Source organism: Pleuronectes platessa, chromosome 21 (assembly GCF_947347685.1).
Source record: "Pleuronectes platessa chromosome 21, fPlePla1.1, whole genome shotgun sequence".
Lineage (NCBI taxonomy): Eukaryota > Metazoa > Chordata > Actinopteri > Pleuronectiformes > Pleuronectidae > Pleuronectes > Pleuronectes platessa.
In genome coordinates, this window is record NC_070646.1 from 16,091,682 (window position 1) to 16,112,928 (window position 21,247).

The 21,247-nt window shown below is 41.0% G+C and overlaps 1 protein-coding gene across 3 annotated transcripts in view; it reads left to right on the top strand.

The window, feature by feature from the left end:
* The window catches only part of LOC128426511 (putative uncharacterized protein MYH16), a 57,032-nt gene that overhangs the window by 6,990 nt on the left and 28,795 nt on the right, over positions 1 to 21,247 (top strand). For 2 of the 3 annotated variants that reach the window (XM_053413402.1, XM_053413403.1), the window contains exons 2-6: positions 3,678 to 3,857; positions 14,801 to 15,028; positions 16,462 to 16,566; positions 18,633 to 18,719; positions 20,795 to 20,940. In XM_053413402.1, the coding sequence (XP_053269377.1) occupies positions 3,678 to 3,857; positions 14,801 to 15,028; positions 16,462 to 16,566; positions 18,633 to 18,719; positions 20,795 to 20,940 (746 nt within the window). The remainder of the gene's footprint in view (positions 1 to 3,677; positions 3,858 to 14,800; positions 15,029 to 16,461; positions 16,567 to 18,632; positions 18,720 to 20,794; positions 20,941 to 21,247) is intronic. The other variant, XM_053413404.1, reaches the window with a different exon arrangement.

Sequence of the window (21,247 nt, forward strand, 5' to 3'; positions counted from 1 at the left end):
TCCCACTTTGCATGAATGGCAACATGGTCTCAGACTTTTGGACCCAAGTGCTGAGGAGCCATTGTAGCTAATATCAAGTCCGTAACTGAATAAATCAAAAAATGAAAGCACAGCTGTTTTGGATATCATGTCATGTTGAGCTGAATTCCACCATTTTTGGTTCATGTCACAGTGTGTTCAGAACATTATACAGCTGTTTACATCAGTCTCAGAGTTTGACCGGCGTCTGTGAGTCTGGTTCCGTCTGGGGCTGGTGGACAGGTGAGCTGCTGGTGATAACAGAGAACAGGTCTCAGGCCAGTTCTGTCCTGCAGTAAAGTGCAGCCCACACACCGACGACGTTTTTACATTACTGTCTGCCTCTGATCAACCGAACACGGCTGGCTGAACTTTAGCTTTCACCTTTGGCCTCTGTACCATGTAGTGATCAGACCAGGGTGGAAGAATGTTTGGATGTCGGATTGTTTGTTTTAACTGGCGAGAAGAACCAGTGTGGTGGAGGAAGCTGTTTAAAGACGAGCTATTCTGCTCAGTTCCAGCTCTTTATTTTTATTGTTGGACTCTTTGCATGATTCACAGTTTTATTTGTATAAAACCTGTTATGCAGCCCCTCAGATGAATCTCTGGCTGAAACAGGCAATATAAGCTCAGGTCTCCTGTCTTTGGATTGGCTGAACATCCCGGAGCCTGCTGAGAGGCAGCGCGGTGAGAGGGGTCTGTCTGTGGACTGCAAAAAAGGGCCGTTAAAATCTGATACTGTTCCTATTGTTATCCTAACAATACCCCTATCCGAAAAATACAGAATTGTGACTGGGTTACGCGTGTGAAATTGGCATGTGACATGTAGTCAGCATGTCTGGAAGTCGTGCGGATGGATATTGTTGCAACCAGTACTTTATGACAACTCTTCAATTGATAGATACATAATTGATGGATCCAGATCTATCATTTGCAGTTGGTATATTAAACCTTTTATATATATTCCCGGTTGATAGTTGATCATGTGGTAAATGTTGAAATGTTCTTAAATGCTGATTAACGTTGTCAGGAAATAGAAAAGTTCAAGTTGCTTTTGAATTGTTCACCAAATGTCAGTATGGTGAATGTGTTACATTGGATATTTATATGCTGGACTATTTATACAGATTTTTATATTGTATATTATTAGTTTTTTCTCGCCACTGTTGCCAGGTGTTTACTCATTGTGGGAACTGTTGTTTTTTTCTGTAAGATTGTGAGATCTCTACCTCACTTTATGTGTCTTGAATTGAGAAATTATATAAGAATTTAATTGGGGTGCCCTTGGCCCAGGAGATAGAGTGTGTCGTCCTCTAACCAGAAGTTCGGCTTCGATTCCCAGTCTCCCCCATTCCGCATGCCGAAGTGTCCTCAGGCAAGGTAGTCAAACCCCTGAGCCCTTGACGACTGTGCCGACAGTGTGCGAGTGATGTGTAATAAAGAAAGTGCTGCACATAGATGCACTGTATGAATGTGTTTGAATGGGTGAATGGCAAAAACTGTCAAGAGCTTTGAGTGGTCATCCAGACTAGAAATGCTCTAAAATACAGACCATTACAGACCATTTGAATTGAGCTCAATTAAAGAAAATAATGATCATATATAGTAATCCATGACATCAGATTCTCATGAAAGCATTGCTGACACTCGCTGCTTTCCTCTTTGAACATGCAGATTTACATTTCTCACTTTATGACTGGACACTGGGATTAACTCCACGTTTCGCTCAGTTATAAAAGTTGACCAATTATCTTATATATTCTTCCTGATGTTAAGAAACAAATGAATTCAAAATGATATAAATTAATTACACAACTAAAATGGCATAAAAACTAACAGAATATATACACACAAAGACTTATTAGTTCTTTTCAGTCATCGTCTTCCTCCTCCTCCTTAACCTTCTTTTTCTTTTTTGACCAAAGCACATTGATAAGTCCAGTTCCAATATGCTTCTTTCCAAAACACCGCTAATAGATGACTTTATTAACAAAAATTGAGAGAACAAATATAAATTTGGCACCTCATCCTCAAATCCTCCTCTGTCACCTTTAAACCAGGGAAGAGTGATTAGCCAACTAGACTCAGCTATGCTACTCCCCCTCCCTGGAACAGCTGGAGGTGCTAACTCACTTATCTACCACAAAAAGCCAGGTCAACAGTGAATGTAAGTGACTGTTCTCACCAGAGACAAGTCATTCAAACTAATGGATTATATCTGCCAATGAGTTTCTTTTTCATAAACACTAATAACAACTTTTTAACACTGGATCACATAACCATAATTACCGGTCTAAATGACAAACCTATAATCTCTCGACTTGTTTTTTTTTCTCACCTCTCTCCATGGTAGCACCAGCTGTTTTCAGCTCAGACAGTCATAATGAAGTAACTGCTTCCTGAACATTTGCAGCAAACTTGGCACGTGCACATGAAAACATATAATTACTGTAGGTTCAGGGAGAAGGGGATATAGGAAATGAAAAAGCACTGATGACACAGTGTGGATATTCTTCTTATTTTTGTCCTTACTTTTTCCCCGAAACCTAAACTTCACCAGAGCACTTCAATATTTGTCAAGACCATGATGTTTCTCTAACCATAACCCAAAAAAAGCCCTTTGTTTTAAGTGACTGACCTAAGCTTAACTTGACTTAAACTCTTTTTTTGGATTGTGGAGCAAGTTTATCAAGATTGGGATCTATCGAGAAGTGCTACCACGACAACAAAAGGCCCAACAGCACATGATAAATGTTTAGCAGTGATATGATCCATTATCTGATTGTCCTTTGCTGCTTTAAGATGTGCACTGAACTCTGGATATTCACCTGAAACTATCCAAAGAGAACACAAAAGTCCGAGGCAGTTGCTGCGGACATTCTCTGGAGTTTCTCCGGCTAGACTCCGAGTAAAAACACCTGAAGATTCACCAGTTTGTAACTAAAAGAGTTTGTAACTTGGTGAACCGAGGCAGGTGTTGATGTGCTGAAAACAAAAAGTGGAAGTGATATATTACGTCCTGCCTCCTGAGTGCTGCACCACCCCTCACCTGAACAGTCCAGAGATCTGTGTTGTTTGAGCAGAGAATCTCCGGCTGTATATGTGAAAGGCAAACTCCATCCCATTTTGTGGACATTCTCAGGAGTTCACGTCTGAAGACAGCATATGATTAGGCTTCAGGGCTGGATGTTGACGCTTTTAAAAATGTTTGTCGTTCTTGGCCGTGCCTTGATGTGGTGAATTTCAAAGTCAGTTTGGAGAGAAAGAAAATATTTTGTTCCTTTTATGGCTCCAGAGCAGTCGGCAGCGATGCAGCAGCTTGGAGAAGAACGTTTTATATTGTTCTAGTGAACAATCAGCAGGAGGCCGGTCTGTAGAGAGAGAGAGGCGAGGAAATACAGGCACATGTGCGTGTCTTCATTCATGCATGTGGATGAAAAGCTCTCGCAGAAACTGGTGTGTTTGTGTGTGTTAGATGTGGATGGAGGAGAGAGAGGGAAGAGAGAGAGAGGGGCTACAATTCAGACTCCAGACTGAAGTGAACAAAAGTGAGGGAGACTCAGTTGCAGAGCTATCCAAGCTGAAATATCTGACTTTCTGTGTGTGTATGTGTGTGTGTGTGTGTGTTTGTGTGTGTATATGTGTGTGTGTGGTTCCAGGTCGAGTCTCTGTCGCTGCAGCAGCACATTCACACACAGGAGGCAGGGATGAGGGAGAGAGAAGAGCTGAGGAGAGCCATAGAGCAGAGTGAGCGACTCCTCTCCAAGGTGAGCGAGCTGGAGGAGCAGAACACTGAGCTCGGCAAGGAAAGGAATGAGGCGGCCACTAGATACCGAGCTGTAAGTCTGGCTGCACTGCATCTCCCTCTCTCCTTCTCTCCTTCTCTTTTCTTATTCTTTCCTTCCAAAAAAAGTCTTTCCTCTTTTGTTTTCACTCACTAGATACGCAAGAAGTCACAGGATTTGTGATTAAGTCAGAATTTCTGCTCGACAAGGGATTTTGAACGTGGTCATTAAACCAGCCCTGGGTGGATGAAATTAAGTGGATAATGACCCCCTAGCGGAGGGGGAGAGGGAGATGCAGCCACCATGGCAGTCACTGTGTTCGAGCTTGTTTTAATGCTGTGGGTTTTTACTGCTGTGTTGACCATTTTTCCAGCTGATCGTTTTATTGAGAGAGCGCTGCTGTCTCAGTGCCGCGGGGCACCGTGCTGTTTCCTGGCCTGGGGCGCTTTGCATGACTGATTGGTTTACTGCAAGGAGGACTGGGTGAGTGGCACATCCCCTTCTGTTGGGAGGCGGTGTTACCACAAGCTTTACTTGGAGAAAGACAAACCAGCATTCCTGTTTAGAGATATTCAGCTTATAAATACAGCACATGACTGCTGAAGGCATCAAACCTTTAGCCACAGATATATTTTTTATTAATTTCAAGAACTTCAAGCTGCACTAAACTCAAATGAGTTGTGTTATTTGAAAGGAGTTGCGCGTGGTGACCATCCCTCAGAGATTCTAACCCCCAACTCTGCAAAGTTCTTCAAAACATTTTTGTATCTTTGCTGTGTTTTGAAGGCCCACACCTTTACTGTTCTAATTCTAAATTTTTGCTCCTGAACCTTGTTTCCAGCTGCAGTAGGTAATGTTTTTTATTGTACCCACTTTACACTTGTGAATAGTATAGTATCTAGCAAATAGTTGGCTGCGACCAAAACGGAGCTAAATGGAGATCAGATATTGAAGCTGAATTTGTCAGGTCTACAACAATCTTACAGGAAGGATAGGTGATGCTGAGGAAACCAGCTAAAATAGAAAGATACATGTGTGGTATAACATTATTAGACCTCGCTCATAAGACAAATGCCTCACAATCACATCCACAGGAAAGCTGCTGTTATGCAACTGAACAAAAATGTGATAATAGTTTTCAAACCATGTCACTGGGCAGTAACATAAATGATCTGTAAAGCAGTAATGCATGAGAATCAGGTTAAATCTGGCAGTGATCAATTGAAAGTGAAATCAGTAAATTCATAAAACCACACATTCGTTATTTCATCTTTGTGCTCGAGTTTGCATCGGTTTGGTTTTGAATCATGTCTGTCAAAAAGTGCAAAGATGTAAAACACTCTTAGTGCTGCTGTAGGTTTGTGCTATTAGATTGAGCCTGTTGTGTGATTACCAAAGAACATAGAATACATCTGTGTCTGGTTTCCACCGTCACTCTTCCAGATTCAGTGTCTGTTTGACTCAAACCTATTTGCTACAAATGAAAAAGTGAAAATGTTGCAGTGTTGTAATTCAAGCTTGTTCTGCTGAGCAATGCATCTTTGAAACACTCCTAATTACTTTTTTTTGCAAAGAACCACCATGTCATACTTTTTTTAATTAGATTTTACCTGTTTTAAAATTAAAACCATGTCTTTATGCCAATTATCTGAAGACTTACACCTTCACAAATTTGAGGCTGAATGGGGGTTGAGTGCCACTGTGTCAGGAAAATGCAGAAGTATTTCAAGAGCTAAATTTCGCATTGATGTTTTTTTTCTTGATAAAAAGAAAATATGTACTAAAATAATTTGAACCAACTACCTTCTATGGCTTCCAGCTGCACATCACTGTCTTCATACAACAAATGGAGAAGGCTCAGGTTTCATCACATGACCTCAGGGTGAAACCCAGGTAACATGATGACAAATTCATGACCAAAGTTGCAATGCTGGCTCAGAAGGATATTACATGGACTATTTATCTTAGATTATTGAATTGTCGACTACAAAAGTTCGAGATTAATATAGAACATCAGAAAATAATGAAATAGTTACATTTGAACCTTAAGACTTCGAAAGAGTAAAGCCACATCTTAAAAATCACATTTCAGTACCTCTTGGACACAACAAAGTAAAACCAAGAAGCAAAATACTTAGTTTCTGTGGCAGTGAGCAAATACTTCATTCCATTTTTGTGCTTTGAGACAACGTCTACATTGAGTGTCATTTTCTGAAAGGGAGTGTGGGAGAGTGCCTCTCTCCTGGAAGCAGAGGATTTAGTGTGAGAGTCTGGAGCACCGCTGCCGTTTCCAATGTTTGTGGAAAACGCTCCGGGGTTGCCCACGGGATTCGGTCATTACTGGTGTTGAGTGCCTTAGCAGACTCTTCAGACGACTTCGATTGGAACACATCGTAAACCGCCTCATGGAGTTGGACCGCGGCTCTTGTTACTCCGTGCTTTACTGCCGTCTCCTTATGACAGATTCTTGGGTCATTGTTGATCTTTGTCTGGTTGGGCCAGTTCAATACTGTTTGTCTTTAGCAGGTATCCTCTGCTCAGCCACAGTTCGTTGGATGACTTACAGTTGAGGATCATCCCAATACTGTCATAAAATAATTTTCTCTCTCACAGATACAAGTCAGCCTGTGAAAGTTGGTTAGAGTGGGTTAAGATGTAAAACCCAAAGTCTCCCACATTCATTTTCTTTCAGCAGAAATAAAGTGTGTTCTATTGCCCCTCTTTTTATATTTAGAGACAGAAATTATTTTTTTTTAATTATAACTAGGTTTGCTCTGGCTCCAACTGTGTATTCTCTCCCCTGCTTAGATTAACCAACCAAAAATAATGAAGTTAATCTGTGGAGGAGACAGATCAGCCAGTATAATTCATACCTTGGAGCCTGTCTGATATGAGTGCAGTGAGAAATGTGACTCCCTGTCAGAGCTATTTAGTGCTGCTGCTGCTGCTGCTGCTGCCTGAAGAGGTTTTACAGTATTCCAGGGGAAGTTTATCCTGTTCCTTATTTTCCCCGTTAAGGCTGGGCGGGGCTGGAGGGACACCTCACACCCCTGTTGCTAGGGGTACGATGAGTTCCTGCTTCTCTATCATCCATAATGCAGCACTGTCCTTTGAGGTCATTGCTAGTGAATAGAGTAGCATCTAGAGTTGGTGGAAACCAAAACAGAGCTAAAGGAAAATGATATTGACCAACTTCTTAAGCAACCTTAATGCCCGAGTATCCTAGAAAGTCATAGCTTACATTTTATTGATTACTTATTATAAATGCTTAAAATAATGTTCTCTGACAAACAGAAAGAGAGGACTGTCTCATCGTATTAATCCCAGTCTCTGACTGATCAAAGTTGTTGTATTATGCACTGTGTGTTAAAAGTTTGTACTTCTCTTGAAGTATTTTAGGCATAAGGCACAGGTTATGATTTAGACTGCAGGATCTACAGCTGTGCATTTTACGGCATCGTTAGGCAAAAATTATATAACAACCAAAACTATATTGTCACATTATAATTATGCAACTGGAGATGTGTGTGTCGTTATTTAAATCACTGTGGTAATTAGATCTATATTGTTTGATTATAATCATAGTCTTGACTATAAAAATATATATGGAATACGTCATTTTAACACACACATAGATGGCCAGTATACACAGCCTCATTATTACTGTTGATTTTTCTTTTATTATCAAACTTTTGCAGCTTTATAGGTTTTATGTTTTTTCAGAAAGGGTTTATATGGTTATAAACCTGGAAAAGTTGTAAAGAGGAGTGAGTGAACATAGTAATTTGCTTTATTGGCCAGAACGGCTTCTGGCCTCTTGTGAATTCACAGCGAATTACTGCTACATACTGACTTAACAAAGCCATGACATAACATGAGGAACAATCTGAGCAACAAATGATCTGTACTTGACGCAGTGACGTAATCGACGGAAATGTGTGGTAACAACTTAGATCCCTCCAGTCAGCTCATAAAAATCTCTGGTTACCTTAATAATGCTGCCTGTCCGGTTTGTTGTCCCATGGCACAGACATTTTGCTGTAATAATAAGATAATTCATTCCAAACATTCACACACAACCAATAATGCTGATGATCAGATGGGAAAGAATGTGATCCTGTTGTTATAGAACATCTTTGCCGAACTCACAAAGCCATCCATGAGAAAGGGAGAGGCAATATCATTTATAAACTTTCGATCCTCTTCACAAAGACATGAATGGTTCTATCCAGTTGTTCACGTAAAAAGTTGCACAAATATTTATGTAGCCATGAAGGAAGAGCTAGAGTTCATGTCCAGAGAACTTTGTCAACTCTGCACAGCTGGCCAATCATGGCATGAAATGGGTGTGAATGTCCAGTTTTCCGTTTCGAGAAAGTTATAGTTGTCAGATACTCACCCTTCCTACGAAGCAAGGTGTGCGGTTAGTGGGTTTCAGAAGCCTGAAATTTAGCTAAATGCCAATAGGACATTGTTATCACAGTGACTTTGCGAATCTGCTTATGATTAGCAGGTAGAAAGTTTATCATGGTCACGATCTTAGTTTAGTGTGTTAGCATGCTCACATTTATGCAGATATTTATTTGAGACAATAAAACATGGACTTGATGGTGGAGTTACAGTAAATGAAGATTCTGAGTACAATGAATATTTGCACCTAATTTAATGGAAATCTACTTAATAGTTATGGACACATTTCACAAAAAAAAACTTCAACCTCATGGTGCTACCACAGGCATCATCTATTGTCTTTCCAACCAATATCACAATCCGCAGCTACAAAGTGCCACCAAGAGAAAACTAAGAGGATCAGAGGAGACGACCTGACTGTACCACTGTCTTTGTGATCAACTATGAACATTCAGAGGGGCAGAATGAAAACACCAATAAAAAAAGACGTTAATGAGGAATTTAAGGATTACCACTACAAGAAAAAGGGTGAAAATAAACAATTTAATTTGCTTCTATACTGTTGTTCCAAACTTTTTTGGGTACAAATGGAGAAAGGTCCTCTGTTTACCCCCTAATTACTCTTAATATTAAATAAATGTGGAGCGTTACTGCAGAGCTATCCAGATGCCCCAGTTCTGCAAGTGGAAAAACTTTCGGTCTGGACTGGCTTTCAATTTTCTGGAGCCCAAGGCAAACTGTGGGACAAAAGACTGGTAGGGAGATATGAATGAGCACGGTGAGGGGGGATGCCAGGGAAGAGAGGACTGACTTGATGTTCAAAGGCAAATGAAAGCTAGTAAAAATTGTTGAGTAGAGATGAACTTTGAGGTTAAAAGTCTTGGCCAACAAAGAGACACTTAGACTGCACGGGTAATGAGACGCTACTGAGGTTAGAACTCCAAAATGTTCATATCCTCTCCTGCTGAGTGCTTTAAACTTGGATGTTTCCTCTGTTATTATATTTTTTGTTGAGATCAGGCATATTTGCATATATTGCTGTAGCATGATTCTATGAACAGTCTGCCTGTCTCAATAACTACCAAATGGATTGGTAGCAAATTCTGAACAAATATTTATGGCTCCTAGACAATATATCCTTTTTTATCTAATGACACTAAGAGGTCGACATTTTTGTTCCCTGTCAAGGAGTGGAGGTATGAGCTCTACTGAGTCTCATTCGAGTTTTAAGTTTTTAACAACTTTGGATGCTTTCAAATTAGAAAGGATTAAAAACATTTGATCACAAAGCCATGATCATTTTGGTATATGCTTTTTCGTGTGTGTTTGTGTGTGAGTGTGTGTTTGTGTGTGTTTTTTACAAGACTCCAAGATAGATATCTTGGGTTAAAAGCATCCGGCAGCACAACCTCCTCTTCCCTCTGGTGTTATCAGTCATCTTCCTTTTGGAATGCCAACAGGCAGCTGGTAATTAAATGCGAGGCTTTCTACCTTTATGGAGGCCCTGTCCTGGATCACGACACTCTGAGAATATGGGTTTCATTTAGCACGAAGGACTGGAACATGGGCAATGATCATCTAAGTGCCTTCCTGTAATGCTTTGATCTACAGTAACCATGCCCTTATGTTACCTTCTGAGTCCGGAATCAGGATCAACTGCAGGTCAGATCTCTTGATGTATGAATGAACAAGACTAAAAGGAGCTGGCTTCTCTTTATACGGTTTCTTGCTTCCAAGACTTAAGAGTTTGTAATGATGGAAACCTGGTGGTATTTGACTTAGTTGTGAATCTGATTCAATGGAAGCCTTTTTGTCAGATATGAGTGTTGGTGTTGGACATGTGTGGTGTCTGGAGAGGCCGTCTGGGTGAGCTCAGTGTCTCTCCAGCACAAGTGGGAGTCACAGAAAGAGATCTCTCTGTGCTGCCTTTTTGCACAAGAACCCAGACCACATTGTCAAAATAAAACAATTTGAATTCTCAGAAATCCTGTATTTTGATGGGTTTTTTCGGTTGCTGGACATCATCCACGCCTCAGTGGCATTGGCAGAGCGCTTATCCTTGCTCATATGAGCATGTCCACATTGGGGCCATTTGAGATTCAGTGTTATTCTAGCTTCATGTGATTTAGAAAGGTTATATTTCTACAAACCCTGGTGACAATCCCTACAGCTGTAAAGTGAATATGCTGGAATTTTTGTTAGTGCTAGTCTCTTGAGTAATTTTATACAAATATTGATGTAGTTTTTAATTTTTACATCAGTGCTGATATATCTGCTCTTGCAAATCTTTGCGACTAATCTTCACATTCTATACACATATTAAAAATTAAAGTGCATACATCTTAAAGCTGTAGAATTTTTTTAAGTACACATACATGGGGAGTAACTGGAGTAGAAATGTATGGCCCTCAGTGGAGCCATTTATCTAAAAGAAATCTGTTTTCTTCTCATTCCAATAGTTCATATGGTCATTTATGGCATTTATTTTCCACTTGTTTCCTTTTTTTTTATCTTAACAATGCTACAGCTCTTTAAATTCTGTAAACAGTAAATATACAGTTGGACAAAAAAAGAATAAGTCAAGGCTCACTTATTTGTTTTTTTGTGGAATTTACTTCTTTGCTTGCACTTTTCCTTTTTTTATTTTCTGAATGTTAGACAATTCTTCCTGAAAACTGCTATTTTAAAAGTTTTTGTAACAATAGTCTGTTTTTCTTACTAGTTGTAGCTAAACCATTTCTCCTGGGAAAACTAAACTCTTTGTGGGTCTCGGTGGCTTCATTCAAGAAAACATCCACACATGAATCTAAAGCACAATATGCCTCGTTGTTCTTGCTAAGATGAATGCCATGGCATTGTGGGGGACCATGTGGCCGTGGGCGCACAAGACATTTATGTCAATTATAATGTAGACTGTGACGAGAAAAGGCATTTTTGACTCTGGAATTGTGCCCTTGTTTTCTTGTCTTTCTGTGGTGTGGCCGTGATAGTACAGCTGAGAGCTAAATTTCTGTGGCAGAATGATACAGCGTTAAAAGATTTTCTCCTCAACTGACATACTACACCAACCGCCATCCCTGAGGGACACCTTTGGACCCCCTCAAAACTCTGAGGAGGCACCTGTTTCTGTGGGAGGAGACTGGTGTGGGGAGAGAAGACGGCAGAGCTATTCGTTGTGGTGAAACCCGGTCCAAGAGGGGATCGAGCAGTGGCTACCTGCATAGGATTATTAGTAGCAGCTGCAGGCTGTGGACCAGCTGGAAGCATGTACGCAGGAATGTTTAGATTTCAGTAGCGTATACTAGCTCTCCCTAAATATAAGGAGATGAGTGGTTGATTGAGAATAGAAGGTGCAGAGAGAGAGAGAGAGAGAGAGATTGGCAGAGAGAGAGCAGGACGAAATCAAAATAGGTTAGAGAAAGACAAGGCTGAACGATTAGATAGTGTGAGGAAGACACAGAAAAGGTAAGCAGATCTCCAAGTGTGTTGAGGGAGGGAGAGAGAGAGAGGGAGAGAGAGGGAGAGAGAGAGAGGGAGAGAGAGAGAGAGAGAGAGAGAGAGAGAGAGAGAGAGAGAGAGAGAGAGAGAGAGAGAGAGAGAGAGAGGATCTGTGATCCACCTGGGACAAGCAGAACAGCTGTACACCAAGTGAAGGAAGAGAAAAGACGTGGTTAAGCCTCTTTGAAGAAGTACAGAAACACTTTAAGAACAGACGGGCAAGTTGCTACATTGCTAGACAGGTGAAGTCCGCACAGTAACAGTTTATAGACTCTGGGAAGCATAGTCAAGAGGATGTCTGTGAGGCAGCAGCGTCAGCGTCGCCACTCCCTGTCTGATGACTCTGAGGAGACCAATGGGAACCATGCAGATCTTGGACCAGAACCAGAACCTGAAGAATTGGACTGGGATGGCTATAGCACATCACTGGAGCACCGGTTAGCAGCTGTGGGTAACTCTTGCTGGCAAAAGTTTGATTGTGACTAGTCAATGTGACTAATGTAAACCTATAAAGGTTAGCTATTCTGGTTTTTGGATCAAACCCCAAAAATGTCAATGTACCAAATATTTAGCATTTACTCTCTCACCTGACTCATGTATTAGCGTATTAGCATTCAGATTTCCTGAATTTTTTTTCAAAGTTCATACAGCATATTACTATTGAAAAATACTAATTTATCAAGAGCTAAATTAATTAGTGGAGCTATGTCAAAGGTGCTGTTAAACAACACCAAGCAACGACACTTAAGTGTGGATACCCGACCCGAGGCCATCAGGACCCGATGAGGTGCCTGTCTTCTTGTTTTTTTTATGCTGTACATGCCTGTAATCACAGAAAACAACAGGCTTGGGTAGAACTAGGATCCAAAAAACTGAATGCCTGTCAGGTTAGGCTGTGCTTGGCTAATTTTCTCTCTTGCTCAGATGTGCCCAAACTGAAAATTGCAGCCCAAGCCACACCTACTTGTCATAATCTTATGTAACTAACATTTGTACAAATATGACACATGCTGGTTTAACAAAATATGCTTTGGAGTGGTTTATTGATCATTAACAGTTAGCTTAACCTCAGTGGCTGATGAGCGGCTAACGTTAGCAAGTCAGCTAAGAAGACCCAACATTAAGATAAGACCACTACGTACAGGGATTCACATACTGTACATCACATAGGCTGTACTCATTTCATAGAGTTAACTCATTGCCTCCCCATCCAAACTCTTGTAGCTAAGTCATTAAGTGCGACGTTTGTCTCGGCCCAGAGAGACTAAACTTATACAACACTATAAACTTGAGACTGACAGCAGAGCCATTAGTGGTCAAGACATCAGACGATTTTCCGGTAATATGCCTTATCCAAACAGAAAATTAACGGGCTGCTGCTGATTCCTAGTGTTATGAATGGTAAATGGTAAATGGTCTGTATTTACATAAAGCTTTTCTAGTCTTGATGACCACTCAAAGCGTTTTACCGTACAGTATTGCCATTCACCCATTCACTCAAACTTTCATACGGTGCATCTGATGGCAGCACTTTTTTATATGAGGTGTTCAGTATCTTGCTCAAGGACACTTCAGCATGCAGATGGGGAGGACTGGGATTAAGCCGCCGACCTTCTGGTTGGAGGACGGCCGCTCTGCCCCTCAGCCACAGCAGAAGCCCCACGTTTGCTTGCTAACACTAGCATACCAGAAGAAAAGAAAGTTTTGCTAACCACAGGGAACTTTGAACAGGAGGATTGTCATGGTTGACTGTCAAATGTAAACTTGGCAAATGCAGCGACTGCTTACTAGCCATGATGGTGTTGATAACTATTTGTCATGAAAAAGTGGCCTCTGGTGTCAAAAATCGCTTTTTGATACTTACTCAAAAGCTCAAAAACATAAAGTAAAATGGCAGAAAATGTTTTACTTGGCTTAACGTTACAGTTTTGGGGCTCCAGCTCCACAGGCCCTCATTTAATATGTGTGTGTAAATGTGAGTGCATGTGCGAGAGAGACACTTCAGCGTATCTGCATGTACTGATGTGTATATTTGTGTGGACAATGTACTTATCCTTTGTGGGTTGGAGCTGGGATTGATCTACAACCTGGTCAGTCGTCATCAGGGTCAAGTGCTAAAGGTGCAAACAGTTTAGCACAAGGGAGAAAATAATGTGAATTTCAGAAAGGCAGGGAGCAAACTCAAAGCAAGTACGCTTTGACTTTTTATGGAAATAAATGCAGATGGAAATGTGGTCGCCTGATCATGTCACAAAAGCCCAGATATTTGGGTATGCTATTAGCTCGTTCCGAATGCCTTACCCATGATGACTGGTCCATAAGAAAGTAACAGTAACCAGAGCAGGCGCTCACAGTAAGGTCTTTTCACTCCTGTTATGGATGGCTGTTGACTGCGTGATCTGGTGTTTGGTAGAACTTGCTTATCTGGTCAGTACTGTACGTCACTGCGTTGCCTTTTCAGCTCTACTATATTAAGACAAGCGCAAACTAACAAATGGAGGGTTTCTTTTGACTTGGAAGAGGAAAGTTTCATCGTGGGGCATAACGTTCGGTAAGATCCTATTTGAATGAATTAATTCTCTTTTTGTTTGAGCTTCTTTTATTCAGCTAATCCCCTCTTATTATCTTTATTCTCCTCATCTTCCACTAATCTCTCAATTCTTTCTCACCTCATTTGAACTCACTCTTTGAAAATGTTAACTACTTAATATCCCAAACTACAGTGCATGTACAGTTTATTTAAAAGAATGTCAAGTTAAAAAGGAACAATTATGATGCGACTGCATGAAGCAAATTCATTTAAATGTCATGTAACATCCTCGGTTTTTAGGTTTAAGTGCTTTTAAATCAAGACAGCAAAAAACAAGGACTGATATAAGTGAAATCAATGCAGTGGCTACCCAGGTTTATCAGGAGCAATAGAGCTATGTTACAATACAACAGGTACAAAGAAGAGTCTAATGAGAGTATCTCAGCCCAAAATGATTTCCTAGCGATCAAAAAATCAGTTTGAAAGCAAAATTCAAACTGCGTGCAATTCTGTATGCATCAGCTGAACTCACTATAACTCTGTGCTTGTTAATCAAAAGGAGCAGGAGAGTGCTCAGGCGTCCGAGCAGCGCTGCGTCCAACTGGAGAAGGCCCAGTGTGAGCTGGAGCTGCAGCTGTTGGGTCTGTCAGACCGACTGGAAGAGGAAGAGGCCTGCTCAGCCCAGCTGAACCTCCACAGGGACAGGCTGGAGGCCGAGTGCAGCATCCTCAGACGAGACCTGGATGAACTGGAGAGTGCCCTGACTGCGACTGAGCAGAGTAAACAGGTAGAACATTACGTTAGCCTTCAGGAACTGATGATGCCTGTTACACACAGACTGACTGGAGGCTCACTTATGCTGCCTTTTTAGGTACAAAAAGAGAAATGTCCATTTAAAAAGATGTCACCGCCCACATGCATCCATGTGTTCCGTGCCATGATTGTTAAGCAATAGCCATGCACAGTCAGGAGTCACTGACCACAACAAACATGGCGATGGTGGACCATTGCCACGAAATTGTTAATTTCCTGAGCAATGTGTTACATTTGCTTTTCTCTAGCATTAGAATTAAGTTTAAATATGCCTTGATTTCCTGTTTTCAAAGTGAAAGCCTCTTAGGTTCCCTCCGCTCTGAGCAGTTTAACCGCTGTGCACTGATAGAGAGAAGAGGGATGACGGACAATGAGTTGTCGCTGCCATTCAGAGACAGAATTATTGTCAAGTGGTAAACACATTAAATATGTGATGATGAAGCACTATGTCCTCAGCGCAGACGCTAACAAGCAGAGGCTGTTTTGAAATCTCCATTACAGCCCCTCACCAAACCCCCTTTATCTGTCCCACTGAGGGGTATTAAAGGATTAAGATGCTATCTCAGTTCAGGAATGTCCCAAGAATGCACTGTACTCTCCACAGCGCATGTGAAGATGGAAGTACTGGCAGAAGGTGTTGTTGATTTAGCCTCTGCAAATGTACACTTATTCATTTGTTCTGGGTCACAGAGTTGAGATCTTGATCCGCTGGTTATATCACGGTTCTCTTGGCTAATTGGTCGCTCACGTGGTGAAGATACTGTAACAGGGAGGTGTGAGAGGACTCCGGCACAGTACATGCAACAAGACCAGACCTGTTTGAAAGCAGAGTTGACACTAGGCTTTGAAAAAAAGAAGAAGAAATGACGTGACCCTGTCTAAATATTGTGGGATGCTGTCATAATAGTTATTAGCACCTGGACATGATGTCTTTCATCCAAAAGAGGCAAAATTTTTTAAGTGGATTCACTCATCTGTTCAATCTGAAATGTATCGTAAGACATATTTGTGGCCCTTTTTGAAGAATAGGCGTACAAAGCACCCATCCCCCAGTCTGCTGACATTTTCATTTGCAATCCAGAGCTCTAAACTGTCACATATGTCTCATTAGGCTTTTTCAATAGCAGCCAGAGAATATAAAGCAATGATTTATATAATACATTTCTTAAATTGTTTCTGTCATGAAACAAGACACTTGTTTTACAGCGTGGCTGAAAAGTCAGAGCCTGCAGATTGAGGTTGCTTTATTCACATGCTATCATGGCTGCATGCCAGAGAGGAACTTATTCATAACAGAGAGAAGTGGTTCAGCAGAGCTATTAGGAAGAAATCTAACATGTGCTGATGAATGTATTGGTATATGTTGATTCATATTATGTAATATCTACTCTATCTCTCTGTTTGTAGTCATCAGACAGTGAGCTGAGGAGGCTGTCAGAGCAGCTTGTTCAGAAGGACGAGGCGGTGCAGAGGCTCCAGAAGGAGAAAGAACATCTGGTGGAGCTCAGCCAGGTGAGTGTGGTGAAGCATCAGGGTGAAATACTGCTGCGCAGTATGCAGTTGTAATGGGCCATTCCATTCATTTAATACTATGCTTCCATGAAGTTAGGGGACTTTGGAAAGACAGCTGAAAAAATGTTTCATAAATGAAGCATTACACAGTAAAAAAAAACCACACAAATTAGTCTCCAAGCCCAGACTGAGAAAACCTTGATGACATCACAAGGGATATTTAAGGCTTTTTTTTTTTTTTTGCAGTAAAGCTCACAGCAAGTCCCACTTCCTCCATGTTAGTGGATGGGACAAAAAGTCAGAATACAATGAAAAAATGTATCTTCAAGTGCTCATTTTTTAGGTAACTTTGGTTTTAGGTTGTTATTTGATGCTATAAAACAAGTGAAATGTGATTGACAGCTGAGACTGAGTCAAGACTGGTCAAGCTCTTGTATTGGCTGGACATCGATACCGCGGCTAAATCCCAAATAGCTTCATGCAGAAACTAGCTTAAATGCGCATGATGTCAGCCTTGACCCTTCACAAGGGTTAGTTTCTCAGACTTTACTGAAGTCCTTCAGAGCCAGAGGAGACAGGCTCAGTTTGGGCTGGACAGTGATATTAATGGTGCCTTTTGAGTTTCTTTTAAACAACCAAAGTTACGTTTACCTTAAAATGTTACTCACCAAAATGCACTTTGTGTATCCTTAGTAATAACATAAGAACATACTAATATAAATGTACTACCATGCATAGTGAGGTAGTATACTATGTATACTATGTATTGCTATACAGAGTAAAATAATATACTTGTAGTATAGGTTGGGAATATGTCATAAACCCTGCCCAGTGCGTGTTAACAAATGGAAAATATGCCAAAATTTTTTCCCCAAAGATGGTTCACTTCTTGCAGAACCTCATTCATCAGGGTTCATCACATTAAAAAGAAGACAGTGACTCATCGTTTACTTATTTGCCTTTTCCGGAGCTTTCAGCTGCCTCCTCTCAACAGGCAGATTTCACACATGTGCCGCACAGGTTCAGAAAACATGGGAATATTTCATGTGACATCACTTATGTATAGTAACTTCCACGTAGATATCCAGAAATACATTTTACGGGCTACAGCTTAAAGAACTGTGATGAAGACCATGACCGGCAGCTGAAAGTTCTAGACAAGGATAAAGCGTACCTTGAGTTTGTTTTGTTTATTTATTTTGTTTGTTTGTTTGTCAAACTAGTGTTTTAACAATCAAGAATCAATCATGGCCATTCACTTTAATGAAACCCCAAAGTCACTTACAATAAAGATTGAAGGCCCGGTTTAAACTGTGTAAATCATTTAGACAGCATGTCCTGCTGTTTGGCTTATTTTGTGATTGTTCATAAAGCCTTGTCTTATTTGTCAGTGCATGGATACCTCACTTACTGTTTGAATGAGAGTGAAACATACTTTGAGGAAAACACAACCATATGGCCCTGAAGACCTTCCAAAAGTCGCTCGTGATAAATCTGCTCCCTATAACTGTACAGCACTCGACTTTCAAAAGCCGGCAGATGCTCTGAAATCTGTAGGAATCGTAACCTTTACCAACCTCATGATGCTCAGTGGCTGCTACAAGAGGCTGTGTTCATTAATCTCTCCCAGATGCTTTGATCAACAGTAGCCGATCTGCTTCATTGTGTAATCTGCAGGAGCAATTTAGCATCAGGCCTCATTTTCTTCCTTTGTTTGTTGACCATGTCTTACGGATTGAACCAAGAACAAAAGAGGAACTTGTGAACAAAATACATGATGTGGATCGTCCTGGCATCATTGGGGCTCTTGCAGCTGGTTCAGTGATTTTTAGGCAGTCACTGACGTTGGTGTACCGATGCTTTTGTTCCCCCTTGATGGAAAGATGGAGAGAAACTCTCTGATCCGTCAGATCAGACTGGAGATGACTTCTGACATTTTTCTCTGCAACCAAACCACCTCTATCTTTCCAAGTGCCAATGTGGCAGACAGATGGACGTGATGCAGGATCAGTGATTGAGGGACACATGTGCAGCCCAGGCTCATGCATCTTGTTTCACCCCCACAGCAGGCCATCGAGGACCTACAGTGCGAAGAGGAGAAAGTGAACTTCCTGACCAAAGAGAGAACCAAGCTCCAGATGCAAGCTGAGAATGTAAGAACATATTTTGTACTTGTATTGGTTGGCAATGCAGTATACTACAATATTTCTTCAAAATATTTAATTATTTTGGTATTTGTGAATCATTTAATTCACATTTTCGTTTCCCGACATATCCATCTCCTATCACATGACCCTTCTGCTAGAGTAAACAAATCAGCATTAGTTATAACTACCAGCAGTAAAGGCAACATGGATAACCCTATCTGTCAGTAACAGTTGCACCTCATTGTCAATCCAAGCAAAGAAATCCCATCTTTTACTTTTCGCCATTGCTTTTCTTTGTGAGCTTTCCAGTTTAGTCAGAAACCTTTATTAAAAAATAAAAGAGGTGACCTGGATCTGGATGTTAAAACATTTGTTTGGATAGTTAAGACTTTCTGACCAATTGCAGGAAGTTGGATCAGCAATTGACAATCGATAGCAACTGCTGATAGTCTTCATCTCTCACGCTCGGGCGCTCATTGTTCTGGTAGTTATACCATAATGATAAGAGTGGCAAAATATGCGAAGTGAACCAGATCATTAGTTTTCTCCATTTAAATGGAACGACTACTATTACTTTGTCTATGCACTTTATTAAGTTAAGTTGGCAAATACAATAGTTAAATTGATAACACGTCATGCGTGGCCATCTACAAATCAATCAATGTCTAGTATAGGTAAAGACAGCCCATGTATTTGGAACTTGAACGTAATATTTGTTTTGTCTGTGAAAGGCTCAGATCAGCTGGTGTATTTCAGCCAACCAATACATCATCGGTACCTTTGTGTACCATTTGAAGTGGATAGAGAAGAATCATAAAACACGGGACGAGATGTTAAAACTGTCCATTGTGCCAATAGATGGTATGCTCTCACATGAGATTTGCCGCGATGTTGACAGAGTGGCATGGGAGGTTTATTTCTTAGACTGGGTTAAGATTACAATTTTGGGACACATCCTCAGTAGTATGCCTTCGAGTCAGTGGGTGTTTCGGCCTTTAATCACTAGACACCCTCATCAAAGGTGGCCAGCTAAAGGGTGATCAAGCCTTAGCTTGTGTCCCATGCCCAATTAAGATTTCCCACGGGACTATGCAAGGCAGGGGCGTCCTCTTCCCTGAGCCAGCCCTACAGCTGACCGCATACCTCAAATGCCCTCCTCGAGTTGGAGGGATCTGAATTGGGTTCTCAGGTGGGGGTGGGGGGTCATGAAGTTATAGCCCAGCAAGGGTCCTTCCGTTTGATCCAGATCCACTGGCTGCCTCTTTCAGCTGCTTGAGAAACTGCTCTGACGGTCTGTCGCAGAGCCTGTCCATGGATTCCAAGTTCTTTCAGCAACCTGATGGTGGAAGAAGCCACGAATCCTCTGCATCCCACTTCAACTGGCCAGACTTTTGCATTCCAGCCACGCTGAGTTGCGTCTGCTGCCAACTCTGTGTAACGCAGTTGAAGTGGATAGAACCATACAGCTGGATAATTGCTGATGAATCTCTGACTTACCCAGTTCATACCTCATGAAAATTGACTATATGAAATAGTTTAACTTTATACTGTAGAAAACAGCACAGTTGTGATTCACAGCAAAGCTACAAGGAAACATTTAACAGCAGATAAAACTAAAACTTCTTCATGAAAATGTAACTGTTTAAATGTCACATCATATCATAGGCAGAGTATTTCTTATTAGAGATCACGCTGAGATCATATTGCTCTAACATGTGCATCCTACAAAAACACATGCTGCAGTAATATTGTTATAAACCAACTATTAAACAGTGATATGAGGAATGGAAACTTATGTTATTATTTCACTTAATTGTAACCCTGTTAGCCAATAGGCTTTGGCAAGTGAGGGGAGACATTGAATACATGTAATTTTATGCATAAAATGGTCAAATGTAATAAATGGTCGGAATAAAATATATTGATTATTGGCACAAAATATTCAAACTACTGGAAATTATAGTTTCAAGCTATTAGTACCCATTTTAGTCCTCAAAACCTCAATCCGTTTGAACTGTACTTTCTGCACTTGCAAGACATTATGCTCATAGATTCTCCCCACTGTCATTGCCTGTGTTAAGTTGGAGTATCAGCTGGAGCAGGAGCACCATCAGCTCGGTGAGCTTGAGAAGAGCAGGAGAAAGCTTGAGGGTGACAGCCGGTCCACTCAGGATAGTCTGGGAGAGATGGAGAAGATGAGGAGCACCCTGGAAGACCTCATCAAAAGGTCAGTCAAATATAGATTATAGAGTATGGAAAAATGGAGAATACATCTCAATGCTGGGCAACAAATTAGTAGAATGTCCGACTCAGCCAAACTAGTCTCTGGGCTGACACAGCAAATATTTGCTTTGAAGCTGAAATTTAATTTTGGTGTTGGTCAATGTGAAATCTCTTTCTAACCACGCTTGCAAAGTGGTAGTAGGAATGGAAATGTTTGTGTGAGTCAGTTCACTGCTTCTTACGAGACTGGAAGATCTCAACAACTTTTTGAATTAATTGTCATGAAACATTCAAGGTCCCAGCGGATGAAT